This window comes from Rhinolophus sinicus, chromosome 4 (genome assembly GCF_057876585.1).
Source record: "Rhinolophus sinicus isolate RSI-liver-muscle chromosome 4, RSI-T2T, whole genome shotgun sequence".
NCBI lineage: Eukaryota > Metazoa > Chordata > Mammalia > Chiroptera > Rhinolophidae > Rhinolophus > Rhinolophus sinicus.
Window position 1 is genome coordinate 62,161,849 of NC_142504.1, and position 23,869 is coordinate 62,185,717.

At 39.3% G+C, this 23,869-nt stretch overlaps 1 protein-coding gene across 5 annotated transcripts in view; it reads left to right on the forward strand.

Annotated features, from left to right (window-relative positions):
- The window catches only part of KLF15 (KLF transcription factor 15), a 64,652-nt gene that overhangs the window by 21,944 nt on the left and 18,839 nt on the right, over positions 1 to 23,869 (forward strand). The window contains exons 3-4 of one of the 5 annotated variants that reach the window (XR_016021122.1): positions 3,355 to 3,465; positions 6,895 to 10,856. The exons of 1 other annotated variant lie outside the window; for it this stretch is intronic. Coding sequence is in view for 1 of the 4 variants with exons in the window: in XM_088797883.1 (XP_088654009.1) it covers positions 3,355 to 3,406 (52 nt within the window). In the remaining 3 variants the exon portion in view is untranslated. Of the gene's footprint in view, positions 1 to 3,354; positions 10,857 to 23,869 lie in introns of those variants that run through there. 3 more of the 5 variants (XR_012498810.2, XR_012498811.2, XM_088797883.1) reach the window with 3 other exon arrangements.

Below are 23,869 nucleotides of genomic sequence, written 5' to 3' on the forward strand. Positions count from 1 at the left end.
ATCAAGAGTCAAAACTATGTTGCTAACCTGTTTTGATATCAAGGGGATTATTATTCATTATGAATTTGTACCAACTGAGCAAGCAGTTTACCAAGTTTACTATTTGGAAGTGCTGAAAAGGCTGTGTCAAAAAGTTAGATGAAAACGACCTGAACTTTTTGCCAACAATTCATGGCTCTTGCATCACGACAATGCACAAACTCACACAGCCCTGTCTTTGACAGAGTTTTTAGTCAGTAAACAAATAACTTTATTGGAACACTCTCCCTACTTATCTGATCTGGCCCCCAGTGACTTCTTTCTTTACCCAAAGATAAAGGAAATATTAAAAGGAAGACATTTTGATGACACTCAGGACATCAAGTGTAATACAACGACAGCTCTGATGGCCATTCCAGAAAAAGAATTCCCAAATTGCTTTGAAGGGTGGACTAGGCACTGGCATCAGTGCTTTTCTTCCCAAGGGGAGTACTTCGAAAATGACCTTAGTGATATTCAGCAATGAGGTATATAGCACTTTTCTAGGATGAGTTCGCGAACCTAATTGTCAGACCTCGTATGCTGCCACTGCAAATCGAAAGACACACGCAGCCTGAAAGTAAAGGGATGGATACAGATATTTCATGAAAATGGAAGCAAAAGATAAAAACCGGGGTAGTAACACTTAGACAAAATAGAGTTTAGATCAAAATCTCTTGAGCTGGCCATTCTTCTCATCTCTCATTCAGGTGACTCATGTCTCTGCTGTAATCTTTTTATGATTACCTCAAAATAAATAATAAATAAAAGTAAATAAAATAAAAGTAAACAATGGAAAACAAGAGACAAAGAAGGACCCAATAATCCCAATTTTGGTTATTTATCTGAAGAAACCCAAAATCCTACTTTGAGGGGATGTGTGCAGGACGGATATGGAGGCTATCGTGCTGAGTGGAGTGTATCAGATAGAGGAAGATGGTGCAATGTGATTTCACTTATATGTGGAATCTAAAGAACAAAACACATGAACAAACAAAAACAGGAACAAACTCATAGAGAACACTTTGAGGGTTGCCTGATGGGGTGGGGGTGTGGAGATTGGTGAAGAAGAGGGAGGGGTTAAGAAGTACAAATTGGTAATTACAAAATAATCTTGGGGATGTAAAGTATAGCATAAGGAATATAGTCAATAATATTACAATAGCTATGTATGGTGTCAGATGGGCACTAGATTTATCAGGGTGGTCACCTTGTAAGTAATATAAATGCCTAATCACTATGTTGTACACCTGAAACTAATATAATATTGTATGTCAACTGTAATTGAAAAATTTTAAAAATATTTTTAAAAAGAAAAAGAAAAAACAAGTGCAGTCTCAGGACAAGATGGTGCTGGTACTGGCGAGGAGAGGCATGGCCAAAGCTCTCCTCAAAAGATTACAGCAGAGACATGAGCCACCTGAATGAGAGATGAGAAGAATGAAGGGCCAACTCAGGGGCAGGGCAGTTGGAGCTGGAAATATATCACTATAAGAGTGAAAATACATTTATGTAGACATGAGTCTAAAGGATGGCAAATGGATTTAAAAATGTAAATGCAAATGCAAAATATTGTTACCCAAAGAGAAGTAAGGTTTGCCATGTACAAGTAATAACATAATACCAGTCAGGCTCTAAAACCCCAGGTTGTGCAAATAGACAAGAAGTAGTGCAAACGCTCGAAGCTCCTCTCCTAGGACCTGCCCCTTTCCCAGAGAAGGCTGTGCCCTTTAAAAGAGCAATTTTGACCAGTCACATTTTTTGATATCTGATTTTATATTTCCCTCTTCCATGAGAAGTCTCTGTCTTGTGCACAAAATGAAGAAATGAGGCTGGATACTTCATTTCTATGGGGTAAAATGGCAACTGGTTGTACAGCTGTCCCCAGCGGGCTCAGCTGGAAAGAGGCATGAGGCCAAATGTTTGGTGCTCCCACAAAGTGGTGGTGGGTGCTCCTTATCCCACTGCAACCCTGGACAAAAAGTGGACACTCACACTGGCTTGGGGCTACTGGCAGGGCAAGTAGGTAGATAACTTCCCCCTCAGAGGACACCCAGGACCCATGAATGCACCATGCAGAGGAGTTCTGGTCCCTCTGTATGTGTCAAGCTTGAGGGAGGACTTGTGGGTGGTGACATGGTGAGCGATTGGATTCCTTCTCTTCCCCACTCCCAACCATCCTGAGCTGGTGGACCTTACTAGAAATCTGGGTGCACAGCTAGAAATTCATGCCCCTCCCTGGGCCGAGGGCTACTGGCATCCCAGTTTCATATCATTGGACATGTCTTCCAGGTAGCAAGGATGCCTCTCAGCACCTCAGCAGGCTCTGTTTTCTCCCACAGCACCTAGTTCTCACACTTGACCTCTCCACTTGTCCTGTGAGCCCAGCCACTCTGGCAAGAACCACCGTGTTTCCCCAAAAATAAGATCTAGCTGGACCATCAGCTCTAATGTGTCTTTTGGAGCAAAAATTAATATAAGACCCGGTCTTATTTTACTATAAGACCAGGTATTATATAATATAAGACCCAGTCTTATGTAATGCAATACAAGACTGGGTCTTATATTAATTTTTGCTGCAAAAGTTGCATTAGATCTGATGGTCCGGCTAGGTCTTATTTTCAGGGAAACGGCATCTGTGCCACTTTTACTGAAGATTTGCGGGGTCCCATGGCCCCAATGGTTTTTGTTGAAATAATAAAATAATATAATTATAATATTTACTAAGTATGGATGGAAAAGGTGCCACAAGTTAAACCTGATAAGCTCAGGAGACTGAAAATAACCACATAGCATGACATGAGCAAAAGTATTCCTAACTAAGGTAGGCCATGGTGGGAAGTCACATCTTTAGCTTGCAGCTTCCTTGATAAAGGTCAATCTTTACCTTAAGTGAGCCTGTCTATCGTCTTTTTGCATCTAGGATAACATGCCCTTAGAATGGCAGTAATCCCTTTTTCTGGACCAGAGCAGGAAATTACAGAATCTCACATTGTTATTCTTGTCCTCTGATTACCATCTTTAGGTGCTGTAAAAAGTGAACTATTAACTATCCTGTACCCGCTTATGTAGAAGTACCTGTCTTTTCCATTTACTTTTATCCAATCCCAGAGATTTCCTTGCTTTGCTTTCTCCCACCCCCTTAACCTACCACAAGCGAATTTCATGTAACCCTCCTCCTTTGATTCTACATACAAAATAAGCTGCAAACCACCATTTTGTGGAGCATTTTCTCAACCCATTGAGATTTTGCTTCCTGGCAATTGTCATCAGTTTGGCTCAAATAAACTCATAAGCTTTCTCTTAGGCTGGATGTTTTTCTATTGACGTCAGCAGGATTCCACAGAAGCCCCCCAGGGACACTCCGCAGACCCGGATTTGGTGCTAGGTACCAGCAGGGGCTCATTGTGCTCCACCTGCTCTCTGCTCCGCATGAGGTGAACTTGGGTGAGTTTTTCTTAGAATTCCGGACCTCCCCGTTTTAAGAAGATCCTGACTTTATTTGAGCTGTTAAAAAAAAACAAAAGCAATCCTTGAGGTGGCATTAAGGGTTAAGGGTTGAGATAAACCAGGTTAAGGACAAGAGTTAAGATAACTCAGGGACAGGAGAAAAAAATGGGTGGCTGGTTTTAATTTCGGCTTTTCAATTGGAATTGTTTACTGTGAGTCTGAAAAAAACTTTGCTGAATAAGAGTCGGAACTTGTTCAACTCTGAAGATAAGGGGTATTTACTCCCTCCAGCTCAAATTTTGGGTATTCTTAGGTGACTAAAAATATATATGGAGGTGTTTGAGGGTACTCCTCAAAACGTGCAGTGGCCCCATAGGGATTTCCAACACAACTGTAATTAAATATTTGACTCGTCCGGGGACGCACACATAAAGGCTGGTTACCTAGCGCTCTGAGTCCTCATGGTTGTACTAGATAGCTGGGGACAGAAACTGAGGCACATAAGAGAGTTGGAGCGACTCGGGAGGTGACAGCCCCTTGGAGCTCAGCCCATAAGCAGCACACTTCAGCCCACTACACAATATCACTAGGTATTTGTTCAGACTCTGCAGATCTCAAAAGAGAACTAAAAATTAACATGGGCAATTGTGCCTCCAAGGCTGACAAGCTCTCGGCCCCCAGTCCCATTAATACTCCTGCAGATGTACAGCTCCTAGGGAGCCTTTACTTGCAAGTACTTACAGACATGGAAAGATTTAACTAGAAGTGATATCAGCTTAAGATGGCCAAAATGGAGCTCTTTTGACATCTAAATGTTTTGTGTGCACCTAAAATCAAACTGAATGAAATGGGAGGCTTATCTCAACTGGCAAATAGAAGCCTCTGACATGGTGCAGAGAGATGTTCTTCTCTCCAGGAAGTTAGTGAGAAAATTTAGAGACTGTCTCTGAACTAAAGAAGGTTTCTGAAGCTGATCAATGCCAACACTCCACTCTTTCCTCTTCTCCAACTGCCCCACTGTATGCTTTACTTTTTTGTCTGGACTTATTCTTCTTTCCTCTGCCTCTCTCTCTTCACCTCTATTGCAGCTCCCTTTAGAGAAAAGCTGGTTTCAGGCAGAGGGGAATCAGCAACTGCATACAAACAGGACTAAGGAATCCCCTAAAGATTCCCCCAACCCTCTCTAGGACCTTGATGAGTTCACAAAGGAATTTGAATTAACTGTTAGAACATATAATCCTGACTTTTCTGATTTATTCCAATTAATGCACTGGTTTCTGAGAGCAAAGCAACAGAATTATTAAAGGTTTGCTAGGGAAACTCCTGTAGAGGAATCTGCTTTTATTTTAAAAAGTCATGTCACCTTAAGTATTGTAGAAAACTAAAATTGGATTTAGAAAAAGAAAATAAACAGAGGCAAGCATAGGACTGCTTCAAGGACTATGAGGGCATTTTCCCTTGTCACTAACACTGGGGTACCTTCATCTGTTAACACTATCCGACTAAGTTGCCCTCTCCATTGGAGTAAAGCTTCTGTACGAATGGTAGGGACATCTAACCAACCAATGTCTGTTTAAGTCAGAGCCTATTTCTCTCCAGCTAGGAAATGTTAAAGGGCAACATCTATTTTTAGCATTCAGATCTGCCCCAAGTCACCTGATAGTGTGAGACTTTCTAACCAATAATGCTCATACTGGGTGAAATGTATTTAGAATCAATGAATCAGATTGAGAAAATAATGATTTTAAAATAAACTACATGAGAGGAAATTCGTCTTGAGACCGACTGAATGTTGCAGGATGTTACAACTTTAGGCTTTTCCCAGTACAGAGATTGGCGAGATTAAGTCAGCCTCTTTTATTAAAATAACTATTGATAATACTTTGCCTCTACCTAATATTTGCCAATATCCTTTGAGGCCTGATGCACTAGCTGGAATTAGCTCATTACACAAGATTACCCTTAAAAGGGGGGCTTATAATTCCATGTATGAACACCTGTAATTCTCCTATCCTTCCAGTAAAGAAACCCAGTGGGAAAGGATGGAGATTTGCACAGGATCTCAGAGCTATAAATAGATATCCTGTGGTCCCAAATCCACATACCGTATTATCAGCTATTCCTGTGTGTATTGCCAATATTTTTCAGTGATAGATTTATGGAGTGCTTTTCCAGCATTCCTGTGGAAAAAACAAACAAACAAACAAACAAACAAAACAAACAAACATAGAAAAGGAAATACTTCTTTGCTTTTCCACCTGGGAAGATCAGAGTTTACTTGGACAGTAATGCATGTCCCAGGGGTATACAGAGAGTACCACCTATTTCTCTCAGATGCTAAAAGCTGATGTGAATAATGTGGAACTTCCCAGAAATTCTACTCTAATCCAATATGTGGATGATTTACTCTTGTGCTCTAGGACATAATACTGTGTTTCCCCAAAAATAAGACCTAGCCGGACAATCAGCTCTAATGTGTCTGTCTTTTGGAGCAAAAATTAATATAAGCCCGGTCTTATGTAAGACTCGGTCTTATATTATAGTAAAATAAGACCCAGTATTATATTATATTATATTATATTATATTATATTATATTATATTATATTATATTATATTATTTATTATATTATATTATAATATTATATTAAAGACCAGGTTTTATATTAGAGTAAAATAAGACCGGGTCTTATATTAATATTTGTTCCAAAAGACGCATTAGAGCTGATTGTTTGGCTAGGTCTTATTTTTGGGGAAACACGGTAGATTCCTAAGAGGACACAGCTTATCTATTACAATAGCTAGTCATAAAAGACATAAGATCTCAAAGGACAAGCTTTGATTCTGTTTACACCACATAAAATACCTTGGTTATCTCATATCTAAAGATAGGCTACTAATTAACCGTGAAAGACTGAGAGGAATAGTATCCTTTCCTCTTCCAAGAACACAAACAAAAACAGCTTAAGGAATTCCTGGGTCTGGCTAGATGCTGTCTCAATTAGGTTCCAAATTTTTCATTAAGGCCCAGCCTCTATATATCTTATTAAAATCAGATCTATCTGATCTAATTCAATGGAACCCTGAAGGGAAAGAACCTGAAGAAGCTCTAGACAATTAAACTCAGTAGTTAAAGGGCACTCTCCCTGCAGGACAGCCATCTCTGCTACAGTCATGTTATGCAAACAAACAGAAGAAATAGTTAGTTATAGGCACTCCTATATTTACTCATTCTGTTGAATCAGTGCTGAACTCTCATCACATTCAACACTTCTGTCAGTTGACTGGCTTCTCATAAAGCACTCTTGCTTTCTGCACCTGTTACTTTAAGTCAATAACGGTCTTAACCCAGCAACTTTATTACCCTCTTAACAGGATGAAGACATCCACAGTTATGTTTTGCTTACTGATCACCCTCTTGTTTCTAGGAATGATTTATAGAAAACCCTTATTGATAATGTGGACTCTTATCTGAAAGATGAACGGGGACATTACCAAGTTGGATATGCAATAACTTCCATGGTAAACATAAACTAAAGTTTCTTATTTACCTGAATAAGATTGGCCCAACAAGCTGAATTAATTGATCTAACAGGAGCTTGTAAATGAGCCAAAGATCAAATTGGCAATATTTATACTTACACTTGCGATACCTTTGGTGTAGCTCACAACTTCAAAATGATATAGAAGTGAGGCTTCTTAACTTCCTCATGGCAGCCCACAAGAATGGAAAACAGGTTGCAGAATTAAAAATATATGTCATACAGCAACCGAAACAATTGGCAATTATCAAAATTCCAGGACATTCTAAGGCTGCCACCATGGAAGCAAAAGAAAATAATTTAGCTGATATTGCAGCTAGACCAGCAACAATAAACAGCCGAATTATGCAGACTTGAAAATGTTTCTTCTCCCTATTAAATCAATAAAAGATTCTCTTTTACAGTTCCAATGGACAGCTGCAGTAGAAGAAAAGAAAATATAGCAACAAAAAGGAGGACACTTTATTTAAACCCAAACAGATATAACTTAGCATGTACATGAGCTAATTGCACTGGGGTCTTGAAAAGACGATTTCATGGAGTAAAGAATATTGGAAACCTTTTCCTACTGTAGCTCATAAAGTGTATAGCAGATGTTCTATCTGTCCAAGATATAACCCTGGAAAAACACTCCATGGGTCCCAAGGACATTTCCCACTTCATTTAGGTCCATTTGAGGTATGGTAATTGGATTTTATCCCAATGCCAACCATCTCAGGATAGAAATATGTGTTCATCATGATTTGTATGTTGTTTCACTGGTTTGAGACATTCCCTTGCAGGAGAACAACAGCCTTAATGGTAAGTAAGTTATTTAAAATATAATAATCCCCAACTGGAGAATTCCCTGTGAGTTGCATGGTGACAAAGGGACTCATTTCACTGGGCCAATAATTCAATCTATTTGTAATATTTGGCCTATTTTACAGCATTTTCATTACGTTTATCACCCTAGTCCTCTGGATTGGTGGAATGTACAAATGGTATAATTAAAACTCAACTATGTAAATTTTCAGAAGCTTTTAATCTCCCTTGGCCAAAAGCTCTCTGTATGAGTGTTTCTCAACCTGAAATACACTCCTTTTGGTAAACACAGGCTTTTTCCTCATTAGTCATTGTTCACCCTATGCAAAATGACATATGAACCAACCTTACTAAAAGGAGACATTCTACTTTATTATCAAGGACTTATCTTAAGGAAATTAATAAATTAGTAACTGATTCACTTCAGTGTGCTTTTGGGAGACAAGGACTTCAAAGACCACGACTCACAACCAGGAAATTTTGTCCATTGAACAAGACGTCAATTAAAGACTTTCTAACCTTGTTGGAAGGGACCTATCAGTGGATATCAGAGACTCCTTGAGGATGAGAAGCCACCCACATCAGGATTAGACAGCTATCCCAAGACATCAAGAACGCCTACATAATTGATATTGAACTTAAAATAACCATTTGTTTGATTGTCTTTACCTATCTGCTAATAATATTAGTAATAATGATAGTTATACTTGTTCTTTAGGTTTTTCTCAAACCCTATACTTATATAGCCCAACTGTTAATAATTGCTAAAGTTATATAAGATAACATATTATCAATAATACTATCTTCATGGTTTTGAAATTTAGAAGGAATGTTATTGTAGAAGGAAGAAAAGGGATGTGTTGTGTTTTTGGGAGAAGTTTAAAGGAAGTAGTTTGTCCTATAAGCTGATTATTTCTGAATGAGGAAAAGGAGACAAACTGAGAAGGACAAGTGAAGTTGTAGAGGTTAGTGGAAAAGAAATATTGAGAAAGAAATTGTATACATACATATTAGAGTTCAATTATGCTTACCCCCTAACTCAACAAAGACTACTAACTATATTAATTCAGATAGAAGCTGAATTTTATATATATATATATCCCTCTATAATGGCTGCTGAAGTACACAAAATTTATTTATGAAACCCTTACTGTCCTCCTGGTAGAAATTTTTAGGTAGTAATTGTAATTTACACCATTGTGTTCTTACAGCCTTGGCCCCTATTAAACCTTAAAGTTACAGTTCCCAGTGATACAACTAGCAGAAATCAGATTAATGAATGACACTTGAATGCTGGTGAGTAGACAGGCCGTATTAACTAAAAAAGGTGAATGGTTATGTCTCCAATCTATATGGAATTCTCAGTTCACCCAATCCTGGCCTATCATATCCACCCCAACAAACAGCAGTAAATGGTATATGTGAAGGGGACATTTTTGTTGGGAGGGGTTAGAAAATTTTTCTGTCATACTAACTGATTTCTATTGTAATAACACCAGGTTTACAGTAAATGCTATAGGAATATGGTGTAATATTGAAATCATAGGCAAATTAACTTTTCCTAAGGTTAATGAAACCTATGATAACATTGATACTGAAAATCCAATGTATTGGGAAGTTGAGCTTAATCCTCCCCATGAAGTTATTTCTATGGAAACTAATTGGCCAGAAGAAAAATTAGAACTTCTATATCATGAAATAATAGAGAGTCTGAATTCATCTGGCCAAACTTATCATAAAGTAGAAATAGCAGTAGACGAGGGAAGAAAACATAGTATTAGCTTACTAATGCATATAAAGGGTTCTTTGGTTGGTTAGGATTTTTGCTTTCCTTACAGTCATACTTGGCTAATAGTTGATTTTTCTGCTCTTAATCGGTGTTACTGGTTTAATACTATTGCTATTGTTCCTAGTTTGTAAATGTTATACTCGATACGAAAAGCAACATAAGACAGACAGAGGAAAAAACTTGGATCATAATAGCTCAAAGATTAAAAATGATCCAGAATTAAGATTGCAAAGTTTTTGGAACACTGGTGCTAACCTTTTTTAATATCACAGGTATTATGCATTATGAATTTGTACCAACCGAACAGTTAACCAAGTTTACCATTCGGAAGTGCTGAAAAGGCTGTGTGAAAAAGCTAGACGACCTGAACTGTTCACCAACAATTCAGGGCTCTTATATCACGACAATGCGCCAGCTCACACAGCACTGTCTCTGAGGGAGTTTTTAGCCAGTAAACAAATAACTGTATTGAAACACCCTCCCTACTCACCTGATCTGGCCCCCAATGACTTCTTTCTTTACTGAAGAGAAAGGCAATATTAAAAGGAAGGCATTTTGATGACTGGTAACCTACAGAAAAATAAATGCAATTGACAAATAAGTACATGATAGGATGTTTGATCTTATAAATATTCAGGAAAATTAAAATAACCATGGATTCTATTTATGCTGGCTAAATTGAAAAAATGTAAAAGATGGATCACATCTAATGTGGGGAAATGGCTGCTGTCATCACTGTTGATAGCAGCACAGTTGTTTTTCAGAGGATAATTTGGAAGAATTTATCAAAATTTAAAATGTGCCTGCTCTTTGACCCTACAAACTCATCATTTATATCAGTTTATATCCATTGCCCATTTTTCTACTGAAATTTTTATCTTTTACTCACTAATTTATGTAACAATTCTATTCATTCCAGATATATTTGACTTATTATGTTTTACATTTCTCTTCATGCCTAATGCTTGTCTTTCTAACTTTATTTATGTCTTCTTAAAAAAAAGTTTTTAAAAGTTGGTGTCAAACATATCTGTCATTTCCATCATGTCTTCTGTTTTGTTGTTTCTTATACTTTAATAATCAAGTGTGTATGGTTGGCTCTTCAATCTAGAATGAATTTTGTGTGTATGGTGGGAGGTAAATCTCTTATCTTTCCTACTTTGTCATATGAATAACCAGTTGTCCTACTGCCAGGTATGAAAAGTATGTTACATTAAATCCCCATATATACTTGGGCCCTTTTCTAGAATCTTTATTCTGCTTCATGACTTATTTGCCTTTGTCTGTTCTAATACCACATTTTAAAACTTCGGTCAGCAGAGTAACAGCCCCCCAAAGATCTCACATCCTAATCTCCAGAACCTGGAAATATGTTCCCTCATATGCAAAAAGGACTCTTTGCAGGTGTGATTAAGGTAAGAATCTTTTAAAAAATATATTTAATTACAGCAAACATTCAATATTATATTAGTTTCAAATGTACAGTATAGTGGTCAGACATTTATATAATTTATGAAGTGATCCCCCTGATAAGTCTTGCACCCACCTGACACTATATATAGTTATTAAAAAATTATTGGCTATATTCCCTATGCTGTACCTTACATCCCCATGACTATTTTGTAACTACCAATTTATTCTTCTTAAACCCTTTGCCCTTTTCCCCTAACCCCTTAATCCCCCTCCCATCTGGCAACTATCAGTTTGTTCGCTGTAGCTATGAATCTGTTTCTGTTTTCTTTGCTTGTTTATTTTGTTCTTTTGATTTCATTTGTGTGTGGAATCTACATATAAGTGAACTCATATGGTATTTGTTTTTCTCTTATTTCACTTAACGTAATACCCTTTTGTTGCTTTCTTATTCTCATGCTCTCTTCTCTTATTTGTTAATGACTGTCTGTAGTATTGTATTTGGATTCCTTTCTCTTTATTTCCTGTCTATCTCTTGTAAATTTTGGTTTTGCGATTATCATCTGCTTCATATATACCAAGCTGTTTTTATAGCAGTCTATTTTAAGTTGAGGGTCACTTAAGTTTGAACGCATTTTAAAATTACAACCATTTTTACTAACCCTTCCATGTTTATGTTTTTGTCATTATTTTTTAATTCTTGTGTGTGTGTGTATATCCCTTAATTTACTGGTGTAATTACACATAATCTTTCTACTTTTGTCTTTTAACTTTTGTAATAGCTTTAGTGTAGGTTGATCCACTGTTTTTACTGTGTGTTTGCCTTTGTCAGTGAGAATATTTTTCTTTGTGATACTTTCTTATTTATATTTAAATTCTTTTTCTTAAAGAAGTCCCTGTGTATCCCTTGAGATACTGGTTAGATGGTGATGAACTCCTTTAGCTGTTTCTTGTCGGTGAAGCTCTTAATCTCTCCTTTGATGCTAAATGATAGACTTGCTGGGTAGAGTAATCTTGGTTGTAGGTCCTTCCTTTTCATAACTGAATATTTTGTGCTAAACTCTTCTGGCCTGCAAAGTTTTTGCTGAGAAATTGATAACAGCCTTAAGGGAGCTCCCAAACTGCTTCTCTCTTGCTGCTTTTAAGATTCTCTGTCTTCGAGGGTTACATACAAGGGAACTCCCATAAGAATATCAAATGACTTTTCTGCAGAAACATTGAAGGCTAGGAGGGAGTGGCAGGAGATACTCAAAGTGATGGAAAACAAAGGCCTACAAGCTAGATTGCTTTATCCAGCAAGGCTATCATTTAAAGTTGATGGAGAGATAAAGAGCTTCCCAGAAAAGAATAAGCTAAAGGAATTTATAACCACCAAGCCAGCATTGCAAAAAATACTAAAAGGACTTCTGTAAATAGAAGAAAGATGAAAACAATCTAACTACAAATTTAAAAATGGCAATAACTATGTACCTATCAATAATCACTTTAAATGTAAATGGATTAAATGCTCCAATCATGAGACATAGGGTGGCTGAGTGGATAAGAAAGCAAGACCCTTGTATATGCTGTATACAAGAGATTCACCTCAAATCAAAAGACACACACAGGCTGAAAGCGAAGGGTTGGAGTAAGATATTTCATGCAAATGGAAATGAGAAAAAAGCTGGAGTTACAATACTTATTTCTGACAAAATAGACTTTAAAATGAAGAAACTATTAAAAGACAAAGACGGGTACTATATAATAATAAAGGGATGGATCCGACAAGAGGACATAACCCTATTAAACATCTACGCACCCAACATAGGAGCACCTAAATATATAAAACAGATATTGACTGACATAAAGACAGAGATCAACAGTAACACTATCATAGTAGGGGACTTCAACACACCTCTGACAACAAGGGACAGGTCTTCCAGACAGAAAATCAATATGGAAACAACAGACTTAAATGATACATTGGACCACTTGGATTTAATCGATATTTTCAGAGCATTTCACCCCAATGCTGCAGAATACACATTCTTCTCAAGCACACATGGAACATTTTCCAAGATAGACCATACGTTAGGCCACAAAACAAGTCTTGATAAATTTAAGAAAATTGAAATCATACCAATTGTCTTCTCTGACCACAGTGCTATGAAATTAGAAATGAATTACAGGAAAAAAACTGGAAGACACACAAATTCATGGAGGCTGAGTAACACGTTACTAAATAATGAATGGGTCAAGCAAGAGATCAAGGGAGAAATCAAAAGATATCTCGAGACAAACGAAAATGAAAACACGATGGCCCAAAATCTATGGGATGGCACAAAAACAGTCCTAAGAGGGAAATTCATAGCATTGCAGGCCTACCTAAAGAAACAAGAAACATCACTAATCAACAGTTTATCTTCACACTTAAGGGATCTGGAAAAAGAACAGCAAAATAAGCCCAAAGGGAGTACAAGAAAGGAGATAATAAAGATCAGAGCGGAGATAAGTGAAATAGAAACCAGAAAAACAATACAAAAGATCAATGAATCCAAGAGTTGGTTCTTAGAGAAGATAAACAAAATCGACAAACCTTTAGCCAGACTCATTAAAAAAAGAGAGAGAGGACCCAAATTAATAAAATCAGAAATGAAAGAGAAGTGACAACAGACACTGCAGAAATACAAAAAATTTAAAGAAATTACTATGAGCAACTATATGCCAACAAATTTGACAATCTGGAAGAAATGGACAATTTTCTAGAGGTGTACAACCTTCCAAGACTAACTCAAGAAGAAACAGAAAACCTGTATAGACTGATTACCACCAGGGAAATTGAATCAGTAATCAACAATCTCCCAACAAACAAAAGCCCTGGACCAGATGGCTTTACAGGTGAATTTTACAAGACGTTCAAAAAAGAATTATCACCAATTCTCCTCAAGCTCTTCCAAAAAATCTAGAAGGAGGGAAGACTCCCAAACACTTTTTATGAAGCCACTATCACCCTGATCCCAAAATCAGACAAAGACACCACAAAAAAAGAAAACTACAGGCTGATATCGCTAATGAACATAGATGCAAAAATCCTCTACGAAATATTAGTGAATAGAATTCAGCAATACATTAAAAAGATCATACACCATGATCAAGTGGGATTCATCCCTGGTATGCAAGGGTGGTTCAACATCTGCAAATCAATTACTGTGATACACCACATTAATAAAATGAAAAATAAAAATCATATGATCATATCAATAGATACAGAAAAAGCATTTGATGAAATCCAGCAGCCATTTATCATAAAAACCCTTATGAAAGTGGGAATAAAGGGATCATATCTCAACATAATAAAGGCCATATATGATAAACCCACAGCTAACATCATACTCAATGGAGAAAAGCTAAAACCATTCCCCTTAAGATCAGGAACAAGACAAGGTTGCCCATTTTTTCCACTTCTATTGAACATAGTGCTGGAAGTTCTAGCCACAGCAATCAGACAAGAAAAAGAAATAAAAGGCATCCAAATCGGTAAGGAGGAAGTAAAATTGTCATTATATGCAGATGATATGATACTATATATAGAGAACCCTAAAGACTCCACCAAGAAACTATTAGAGCTGATAGATGAATTTAGTAAAGTAGCAGGATACAAAATTAATATTCAGAAATCAGTTGCATTTGTATATACCAATAATAAAACATCAGAAGGAGAAATTAAAAAAGCAATCCCATTTACAATTGCTCCAAAGACTATAAAATACCTGGGAATAAATTTAACCAAAGAAGTAAAAGATCTGTATTCAGAAAATTATAAGACACTGAAGAAAGAAATGAAAGAAGATACAAATAGATGGAAACACATACCATGTTCATGGATACGAAGAATTAATATAGTTAAAATGTCCGTAGTGCCTAAGGCAATATACATATTCAACACAATTCCTATCAAACTACCAACGACGTTTTTCACAGAAATAGAACATATAATCCTAAAATTTATATGGGACCATAAAAGACCCTGGATAGCCTCAGCAATCTTGAGAAATAAGAACAAAGTGGGAGGTATAACAATACCTGACATCAAATTATACTACAAGGCTACAGTAATCAAAACAGCATGGTACTGGCATAAAAACAGACACATAGATCAATGGAACAGAATAGAGAGTCCAGAAATAAATCCATGCCTATATGGCCATTTAATCTGCGACAATGGAAGCAAGAATGTACAGTGGGGTAAAGACAGTGTATTCAATAAATGGTGTTGGGAAACTTGGACAGACACGTAAAACAATGAAGCTGGACCACCTCCTTACACCATATACAAAAATAAATTCAAAATGGCTTAAAGACTTGAATGTAAGATCTGAAACCATAAAATTCCTAGAAGAAAATATGGGAAGAAACTTCACAGACATTACCCGGAGTAAGATTTTTACTGATATATCCCCTCGCACGAGGGAAGTAAGAGAAAAAATAAACATGTGGGATTGCATCAAACTAAAAAGTTTTTTCACAGCAAAGGAGACCATCAATAAAACAAAAAGGGATCCTACTGAATGGGGAAAGATATTTACCAATAATATATCAGATAAGGGGTTAATATCACAAATTTATAAAAAACTCACTCAACTCCAAAAAAACAAACAACCCAATTAAAAAATGGGCAGAGGACATGAAGAGACATTTTTCTAAAAAGGACATACAGATGGCAAACAGACATATGAAGAAATGCTCAACCTCACTAACCATCAGAGAAATGCAAATAAAAACCACAATGAGATACCACCTCACTCCAGTCAAAATGGCTATCACCAATAAATCAACAAACAACAAGTGCTGGCGCGGATGTGGAGAAAAGGGAACGCTTGTGAACTGTTGGTGGGAATGCAGATTGGTTCAGCCACTATGGAAAACAGTATGGAGGTATCTCAAAAGTGTGAAAATGGAACTACCTTATGATCCAGCAATCCCACTCCTAGGTATCTATCCGGAGAAATCCAAAATTCTAATTCAAAACTCTTTATGCAGGGCCGGCCCGGTGGCTCAGGCAGTTAGAGCTCCGTGCTCCTAACTCTGAAGGCTGCCAGTTCTATTCCCACATGGGCCAGTGGGCTCTCAACCACAAGGTTGCCAGTTCAATTCCTCGAGTTCCGCAAGGGATGGTGGGCTCTGCCCCCTGCAACTAAGATTGAACCCAGCACCTTGATCTGAGCTGCCTTGGGGATGGCTCAGTTGTTGGTTGGAGTGCGGGCTCTCAATCACAAGGTTGCCAGTTTAATTCCTCGACTCCCACAAGGGATGGTGGGCTCCACCCCCTGCAACTAAAAAATTGAACACGGCACCTTGAGCTGAGCTGCCTCTGAGCTCCCGGATGGCTCAGTTGGTTGGAGTGTGTCCTCTCAACCACAAGGTTGCTGGTTCGGCTCCCGCAAGGGATGGTGGGCTGTGCCCCCTGCAACTAGCAACGGCAACTGGACCTGGAGCTGAGCTGCGCCCTCCACAACTAAGACTGAAAGAACAACTTGAAGCTGAACAGAATCCTCCACAACTAAGATTGAAAGGACAACAACTTGACTTGGAGAAAAGTCCTGGAAGTGCACAGTGTTCCCCAATAAAGTCCTGTTCCCCATCCCCAATAAAATCTTTATGCACTCCTATGTTTATTGCAGCACTATACACAATAGCCAAGACATGGAAACAACTGAAATGCCCACCAGTAGATGACTGGATTAAGAAACTGGTACATTTATAAAATGGAGTATTACGCAGCCATAAAGAAGAAGAAAAATCTTACCATTTGCAACAACATGGATGGACCTAGAGAACATTATGTTAAGTGAAATAAGTCAGACAGAGAAAGACAAATACCATATGATCTCACTTATATGCGGAATCTAAAGAAAAGAATAAGTGAATGAACTAATTAGAAACAGTTTTGGAGACATAGAGAAAAAACTGAGGGTTGCTAGATGGGAGGGAGGTTGGAGATAAGGGGGAAGGTGAGGGGTTTAGAAAATAGTCAGTATCCACAAGATGGCCATGGGGTTTTGAAAATTAATTTGGGGAACGTAATCAATAATGTAAAGATTTTGTAGGGTATCCGATGGACACGTGTCCCATTTGGGAGACCACCTCAGGGATGATGTAGATGCCTGATCTCTGCACTGTACACCTGAGGTGAACAATAATGAATGCCAACTGTGATTTTATATATATATATATATATATATATATATATATATATATATATATATATATATATTTATATTTATATTTATATTTATATATACATACATATATATGTATATATATATGTATGTATATGGTTACAGGAAGCGGAGTACAGCATTAGGAATAGAGATAGTGGAAATGTAATGGCTCCATGCAATGTCAGAGGGATAGTGGATGGGGGGAGGGGGGTTCACACAGTGTGAGGGATATAAATGATAAATGTCTAAGTATTGCTTTGTCTTGTTCACCTGAAACTAATAACATAAAAAAAAAAGAGATTCTCTGTCTTCAATCTTGGACGTTTTAATTATGATGTGTCTTGGTGTGGGCCTCTTTGGGTTCATCTTGTTGGGACTCTGCACTTCCTGGTCTTGTTTATGTATCTCCTTCTCTAGGTGAGGGAACTTTTCAGTCGTTATTTCTTCAAATAGTTTTTTTTTTTTAATTTATTTTTAAAATTTATTGGGGTGACAATTGTTAGTAAAATTAGATAGATTTCAGGTGTACAATTCTGTATTACATCATCTATAAATCCCATTGTGTGTTCACCACCCAGAATCAGTTCTCCTTCCATCACCATATATTTGATCCCCCTTACCCTCATCTCCCACCCCCCACCCCCCTTACCCTCTGGTAACAACTAAACTATTGTCTGTGTCTATGAGTTTCTGTTTCTCATTTGTTTGTCTTGTTCTTTTGTTGTTTTTGGTTTATATACCACCAGAATATACAAGGAACTCATGCAACTCAACAACAAAAAAACAAACAACCCAATTGAAAAATGGGCAGAGGACCTGAAGAGACATTTCTCCAAAGAGGACATACAAATGGCAAATAGACATATGAAAAAATGCTCAACATCACTAATCATCAGAGAAATGCAAATAAAAACCACAATGAGATATCACCTCACCCCAGTCAAATAGTTTTTTAATTCCTTGCTTTCTCTCTCTTCTCCTTCTGGTACCCCTATGATGTGAACGTTGTTATGCTAGATGTTTTCCCAAAGGCCCCTTAAACTATCCTCATATTTTTAAAATTCTTTTTTCTTTCTTCTGTTCTGATTAGGTGTTTTCTGCTACCTTATTTTGCAAATCACTAATTCAGTCCTCTTCTTCATCCAATCTGCTGTTTATTCCCTCTAATGCATTCTTCATTTCTGACTGGTTCTTTTGTTTTGTATTGCATCTCCTTTTTTATGTTTCCTACCTCTTTGCTGAGTACTCAAAGAGTTCATCTACTCTTCCCCTAAGTTCATTGTGTATTCTCATAATCAATGTTTTGAACTCAGCATCTGGTACATTGCTTGCCTCCAATTTTTTTGTTTGTTTGTTTGTTTGTTATTTTTCTGGAGTTTTGTCTTCTTCTTTCATTGGGGAGATGTTTCTTTGTTTCTTCATTTTAGCTACCTCCCATGTTTGTTTCTATGTATTAGTAAGTCTATTACATGTCCCAGTCTTGGCAGAGTGGCCTTATGTAGTAGGTGTCCTGTGGGGCCCAGTGGCAAGTCTGCCTGGTCACCTGAGCTCGGTGCTCCAGGTATGTCCCTTGTGTGGGTTGTGTGTACCCTCCTGTTGTAGTTGAGCCTTGATTGCTGTTGGTATGTCAGTGGGTGAGACTGACCCTCAGGCTGACTGGCTGTGAGGACTGGATATGAGTATGGTAAACAAACTGTTGTGCAGGGGCTGACCCCACAGAGTAGGATTTGCTTTAGCAGGGCTCTGGTGCCTGCTGAGTCCACCCTCTTGGTATGTCATTTGTGATGCTTATGGGATGGTGCTCTGGTATTATCTGGAGCCAGCCTCCAGGTGTGTTGGTTCTGGGGCCTCAGAGAAGGAGCTTTGGTGCAGGCCAAGTTTAGCTGCTGTCTGTGTTTGGCCTGAGGACATCTACAAAGTGATCTGCAGTTGGTAGCTACCCGTGCTGGGGTTGGAGGCATCTGGGAGAGGTTATGCTGTGAACCAAGGCCAGCTGCCACTAGTGCCAGGTTTGGGGGTGTTTAGCAAGAGGTACAGGGTAGGCCAAGGCCAGCTATTGCTGGTTTGAGGTTTGTGGGCCTTTGATTTTAGGAAAGTCTACAGCAGGCTGAGGCCTGTGGCTTTTGAGGAACAGTGCTAAAAGAGGTTGGGGTTGGTGTGTGAGTTCAGTAGGGTGGGGTCTCAGGGAATCACCAGGGTGGGGCAAGAGTGGTGTCAGCCAGGTTGATGGAGACTCAGATTTGGCGCCTGCCTGCACCTGCAGGCTAGGAGTTGGGGAGGGCTCAACAAAGGAACAATGGCATGTCTGTCCCAGAGGGAGCTGACCCTCCAGTCTTGCCCTAAAGCTGGACAATTCAGTTCCTTCCCGTATGTCTCTGGTACTTTCCAAGCTGCTGTCCCTTTGCTGGAGCTCAGGACAAGTGTTTGTGAGTAAGTGAGTCTGTGCTCCAGCCCTTTAAGAGGGCACCCGTGACTATACCAGCCCTCCACCTTACCTGGACAGTGTCCTCACTGATTTTCACTGCCAGCTGTTTTGGTGATTCCTCTTCCTGGAACTGGTGTTCTGGGCTGGGGAGTCTGGTGTGGGCCTGGAACCCCTTGCTCCTCAGTGGGGACCTCCACTACCAAGATATCCCTCCCAATTCTTAATTGCCATATGTGGGTGTGGGATCAGCTTGTTTTACATCTCTGCTCCTCTTTCCAATCTCAATGTGACTTATTGTTTATATCTTTTATTATAGGAGTTCTATTAAGCTAGTCTTCAGGTGATTCTCAAGTGTGGTTGGCCTGTAATTTGTTGTAATTTTGATGTGGTTGTGGGAGGAGGCAAGCACAGTGTTTACCTACTCTATCATTTTGACTGGAAGTACTTAAGAATTTTGACCTAGGGAGATGATCCTGGAATATCTGGTGGGTCTGATGTCATCACAAGGTTCCTTACAAGAGGGTCAGATGGAGGTGTGACAATGGAGACAGAGAGCTGAGGGAGAGACTGGAAGATGCTACCCTGTTTGCTGTAAAGATGGAGGAAGGACCATGATCCAAGGACTGCAGATGGCCTCTGGGAGCTGAAAAAGGCAAGGGATTCTGTTCTAGAGCCTCTGGAAGAAGCATTATTCTACTGATACCATCATTTTAGGACTTCTGGCCTTCAGAACTGTAAAAAGGTGAATTTTTGTTGTTTTAAGTCACCATGTTCACTGTAATTTGTTACAGCAGCAGTAGGAAATTAATCTAGGTACCAACAGAAGAATTTTTTAAAAATGTAAGTCCCAAACCTGATTTGTAGAAGAGATGGAAGAAGGGAAGAAGGGATGGTAACTGAAGCTCTTTTCTAACAGGGGATCAGACATAGATTACTTCACATTTCAACTATACTTATGGATGGAATCATTGGAAGGATTAAAACCCAGGAGTTTAAAAAGGCATCCCCTGGATAAGTGCTGGGAGAAGCTGGCAGAGCTGTCACCATACCACATTTGCTCTTTGGTACACATGGGTTGGTTATCATCTGACCTCCAGAAAATGCACTTTAAAACATGATCTTCACAAGTGCTCCAGATACGTGCACAGTGTGCTCTTGGGATGGGTCCACAGAAGCCTGGAGGCCATGGAACAAACAGCAGGCAAACCTGGGCTGCAGCCACCCACAGAGAGAACATCATGCCTGGGCCCCCAACAGCGGGAAGAAAGTCCAGTGGGGCAGGTGCAGGTATGTATATGGCAAGACAGAGATATCCGGACAGGCTGACACCCCTCCTCTTTCCCAGGGAGACTTTTGTCTCCACCCAGACCTGAGGGATCAGAGATGGTCCCGGCCCCAGCAACCTGCAGCCCTGGACTACCTGTGTACTCCTTGGATAACATTCTGGAATTATGCATGCATGTTTTATACACCTTCTGTATGCATTCTAGATCTCTGTGTATGCTGGGCCGAGCTCTGATCAGAGCAAGAGGCCAGGATACCCCCAGATGTGGTTTCTCAAGTGTTTCCCTCTCCTCAAAAGTCTCAGTTTCTTCATCTGTCAATAGAGGGCACGGGTTGACAAGGACACTTGGTGATACAAACTTTAGGTTCTTAGGGAGTCAAATGGAGATTATTCCTCTGTGGACCTCCCCAATGGACATTGAAGGACTTGGTTCTCACCTGGGTGTCTGATGTTGAGAGTTCTGTAAAGACACAGACAGAGGCTTTGCCACAGTTCCACTCTTTCTGGCTGTCTCATGAGTGGGACAAATGCCTCCCTGAGTTCTAGTTTACTCACTTGCCCAACGGGATGCTAATAATACCCCCTGGCCTTCGTTATAGGGCTGAGAGTCAAATGAAGTGATTGCAGTCCTTCCAGTGTACACTGGAGGTCTGTGTGAACAGAAGGGGCCAGGTGCCACCCATCCCCAACCAAGTTCGCAGGCTCACCTGTGGAGAGTCTGAAGTCATATCCCAGATTTCATCAGAGGCTCTTCTCCAAACTCCACTTCCAGCAGAGTTGGGAAAGACCAAGGAAAATGGCCCCAAAGAACATCTCTGGATTTCACCAAGATTGCTTGAGAGAAAGGGTCCAGCACCCACTAGGTGGCTTTGGAGGTCCAGGGAACTTCCCTCTAGGCATCTGCTGCAGGGTTCCAGTGCAATGCTGCACACAAATGTGTGTATGTGCCTATGTGTGTGTAGTACTTGTGGCATATGTGCATGGGTGTGCATATGCATGCATGCCTGTGTGTGTGTGCAGCCAGATGATCTCAAGCATGTGTGCACAGGCATACATGCTCATCTGTGTGTGGGCACCTAGGGCTGCACTGAGTAGCCTACAAGGTCTAACAATTAAGTTCATGAACTTGTTGCAACGATGTTGCTAACTTTTTTTGATATCAGAGGGATTATTCATTATGAATTTGTAACAACTGGACAAACAGCTAACCAAGTTTACTATTTGGAAGTGCTGAAAAGGCTACATGAAAAAGTTAGACAACCTGAACTTTTCACCAATAATTCATGGCTCTTGCATCATGACATTGCACCAGCTCACATGGCACTGTCTGTGCGGGAGTTTTGAGACAGTAAACAAATAATTGTATTGGAACACCCTCCGTACTCACCTGATCTGTCCCCCAATGACTTTTTTCTTTACTCAAAGATAAAGGAAATATTGAAAGGAAGATATTTTCATGACATTCAGGACATCAAGGATAATACAATGACAGCTCTGATGGCCATTCCAGAAAAAGGGTTCCAAAATTGCTTAGAAGGGTGGACTAGGTGCTGGCATGGGTGCATAGCTTCCCAAGGGGAGTACTTCGAAAGTAACCATAGTGATATTCAGCAATGAGGTGTGTGGCACTTTTTCTAGTATGAGTTCATGAACTTAATTGTCCGACCTCATGCATACAGGTACACGTAGTTGCATGGACATTCATGTTTATGTCTGTGTACATGGAGAGTGTATGACAGCTTTGCTGCTAATTTCACCTCATGGTTACATTTTCTTTGGCTTTCATGATTTAAAACAAAATCAGAACCACCATTTAAAAACCAGATTTCATGTAAAATGTAAAAACTTACATATTCAGCTTCTTTTGAAAAATGAGAAGGCAGTTCTTAGCCCTGTTCCTGAAGGGCACCCACCAACTATAGCCCATAGGCTCTGGCCCGCCGTACTCCTCTGGAGGCGTCATGTGAATTCCAGCTTGTCAGAAACCTCACGCTCCACTCATTTATGTTACCTCCCTCCTTAACCCCTATGGGAATTTGAATCCTTGGATAAAATCCCAACAATTTAGTAGCAAGCTTAACCTTATTCTACAGTGTGCCCATCCCAACCTGGTTAGGTTCCCCAACCCTGCCTCTATTCACCTTTAGCCACTTTGCCCACATTGTCACTCCATCCCTCTCCATGCTTCTTCTGATACTGTCTTCCTGGTCTGCTGTGCCCTTCTCACCCTCTGGCTTAGGTGAAGTCTGACTCTACCTTCAGTTCCACCTCTGAGAGGCCTTCCATGATCTCCCAACCACCAGTCACCCCTCCTCTGTGCTCCCTGGCTGGCTGTGTTTCATTGCTGATCCAACTGCTGGCAGGTGTGTAAAGAGGTTATTATCTAATGAATTGGGGCTAGAAGTCTTCCAAGGGAGAGAAATATCTTTGTTTGGTTAAGCCATGGTGTAAAAAGTGAGAGCATAATTGTGATCAGGACCCAAATAACTAAAATCAAATAAAGTACTCTTAAAACTCAACAATAAGAAAAAATTTAAAAAGCCTGATTAAAAAATGGGCCAAAGACCTGAACAGAGACCTCATCAAAGAAGATAGACAGATAGAGCAAATAAGCATATGAAAAGATGTTAACATCTTATGTCATCAGGGAAATAAGATTAAAACAACAATGAGATACCACAACCCACAAATTAGAATGCCCTAAATCCAGAACACTGACAACAGCAAATGCTGGAAAGGATATGGAGCAATAGGAACTTTCGTCCACTGCTGGTGGGAATGCAAAATGTTACAGCTACTTTGGAAGACAGTTTCTTACAAAACTAAACATATTGTTACCGTGCGATCCAACAATAGCACTCTTTGGTATTTCCCCAATGATTGAAAACTTATGTCCACTCAAAAACCCACACATGGATGTTGATAGCAGTCTTATTCATAATTCCCAA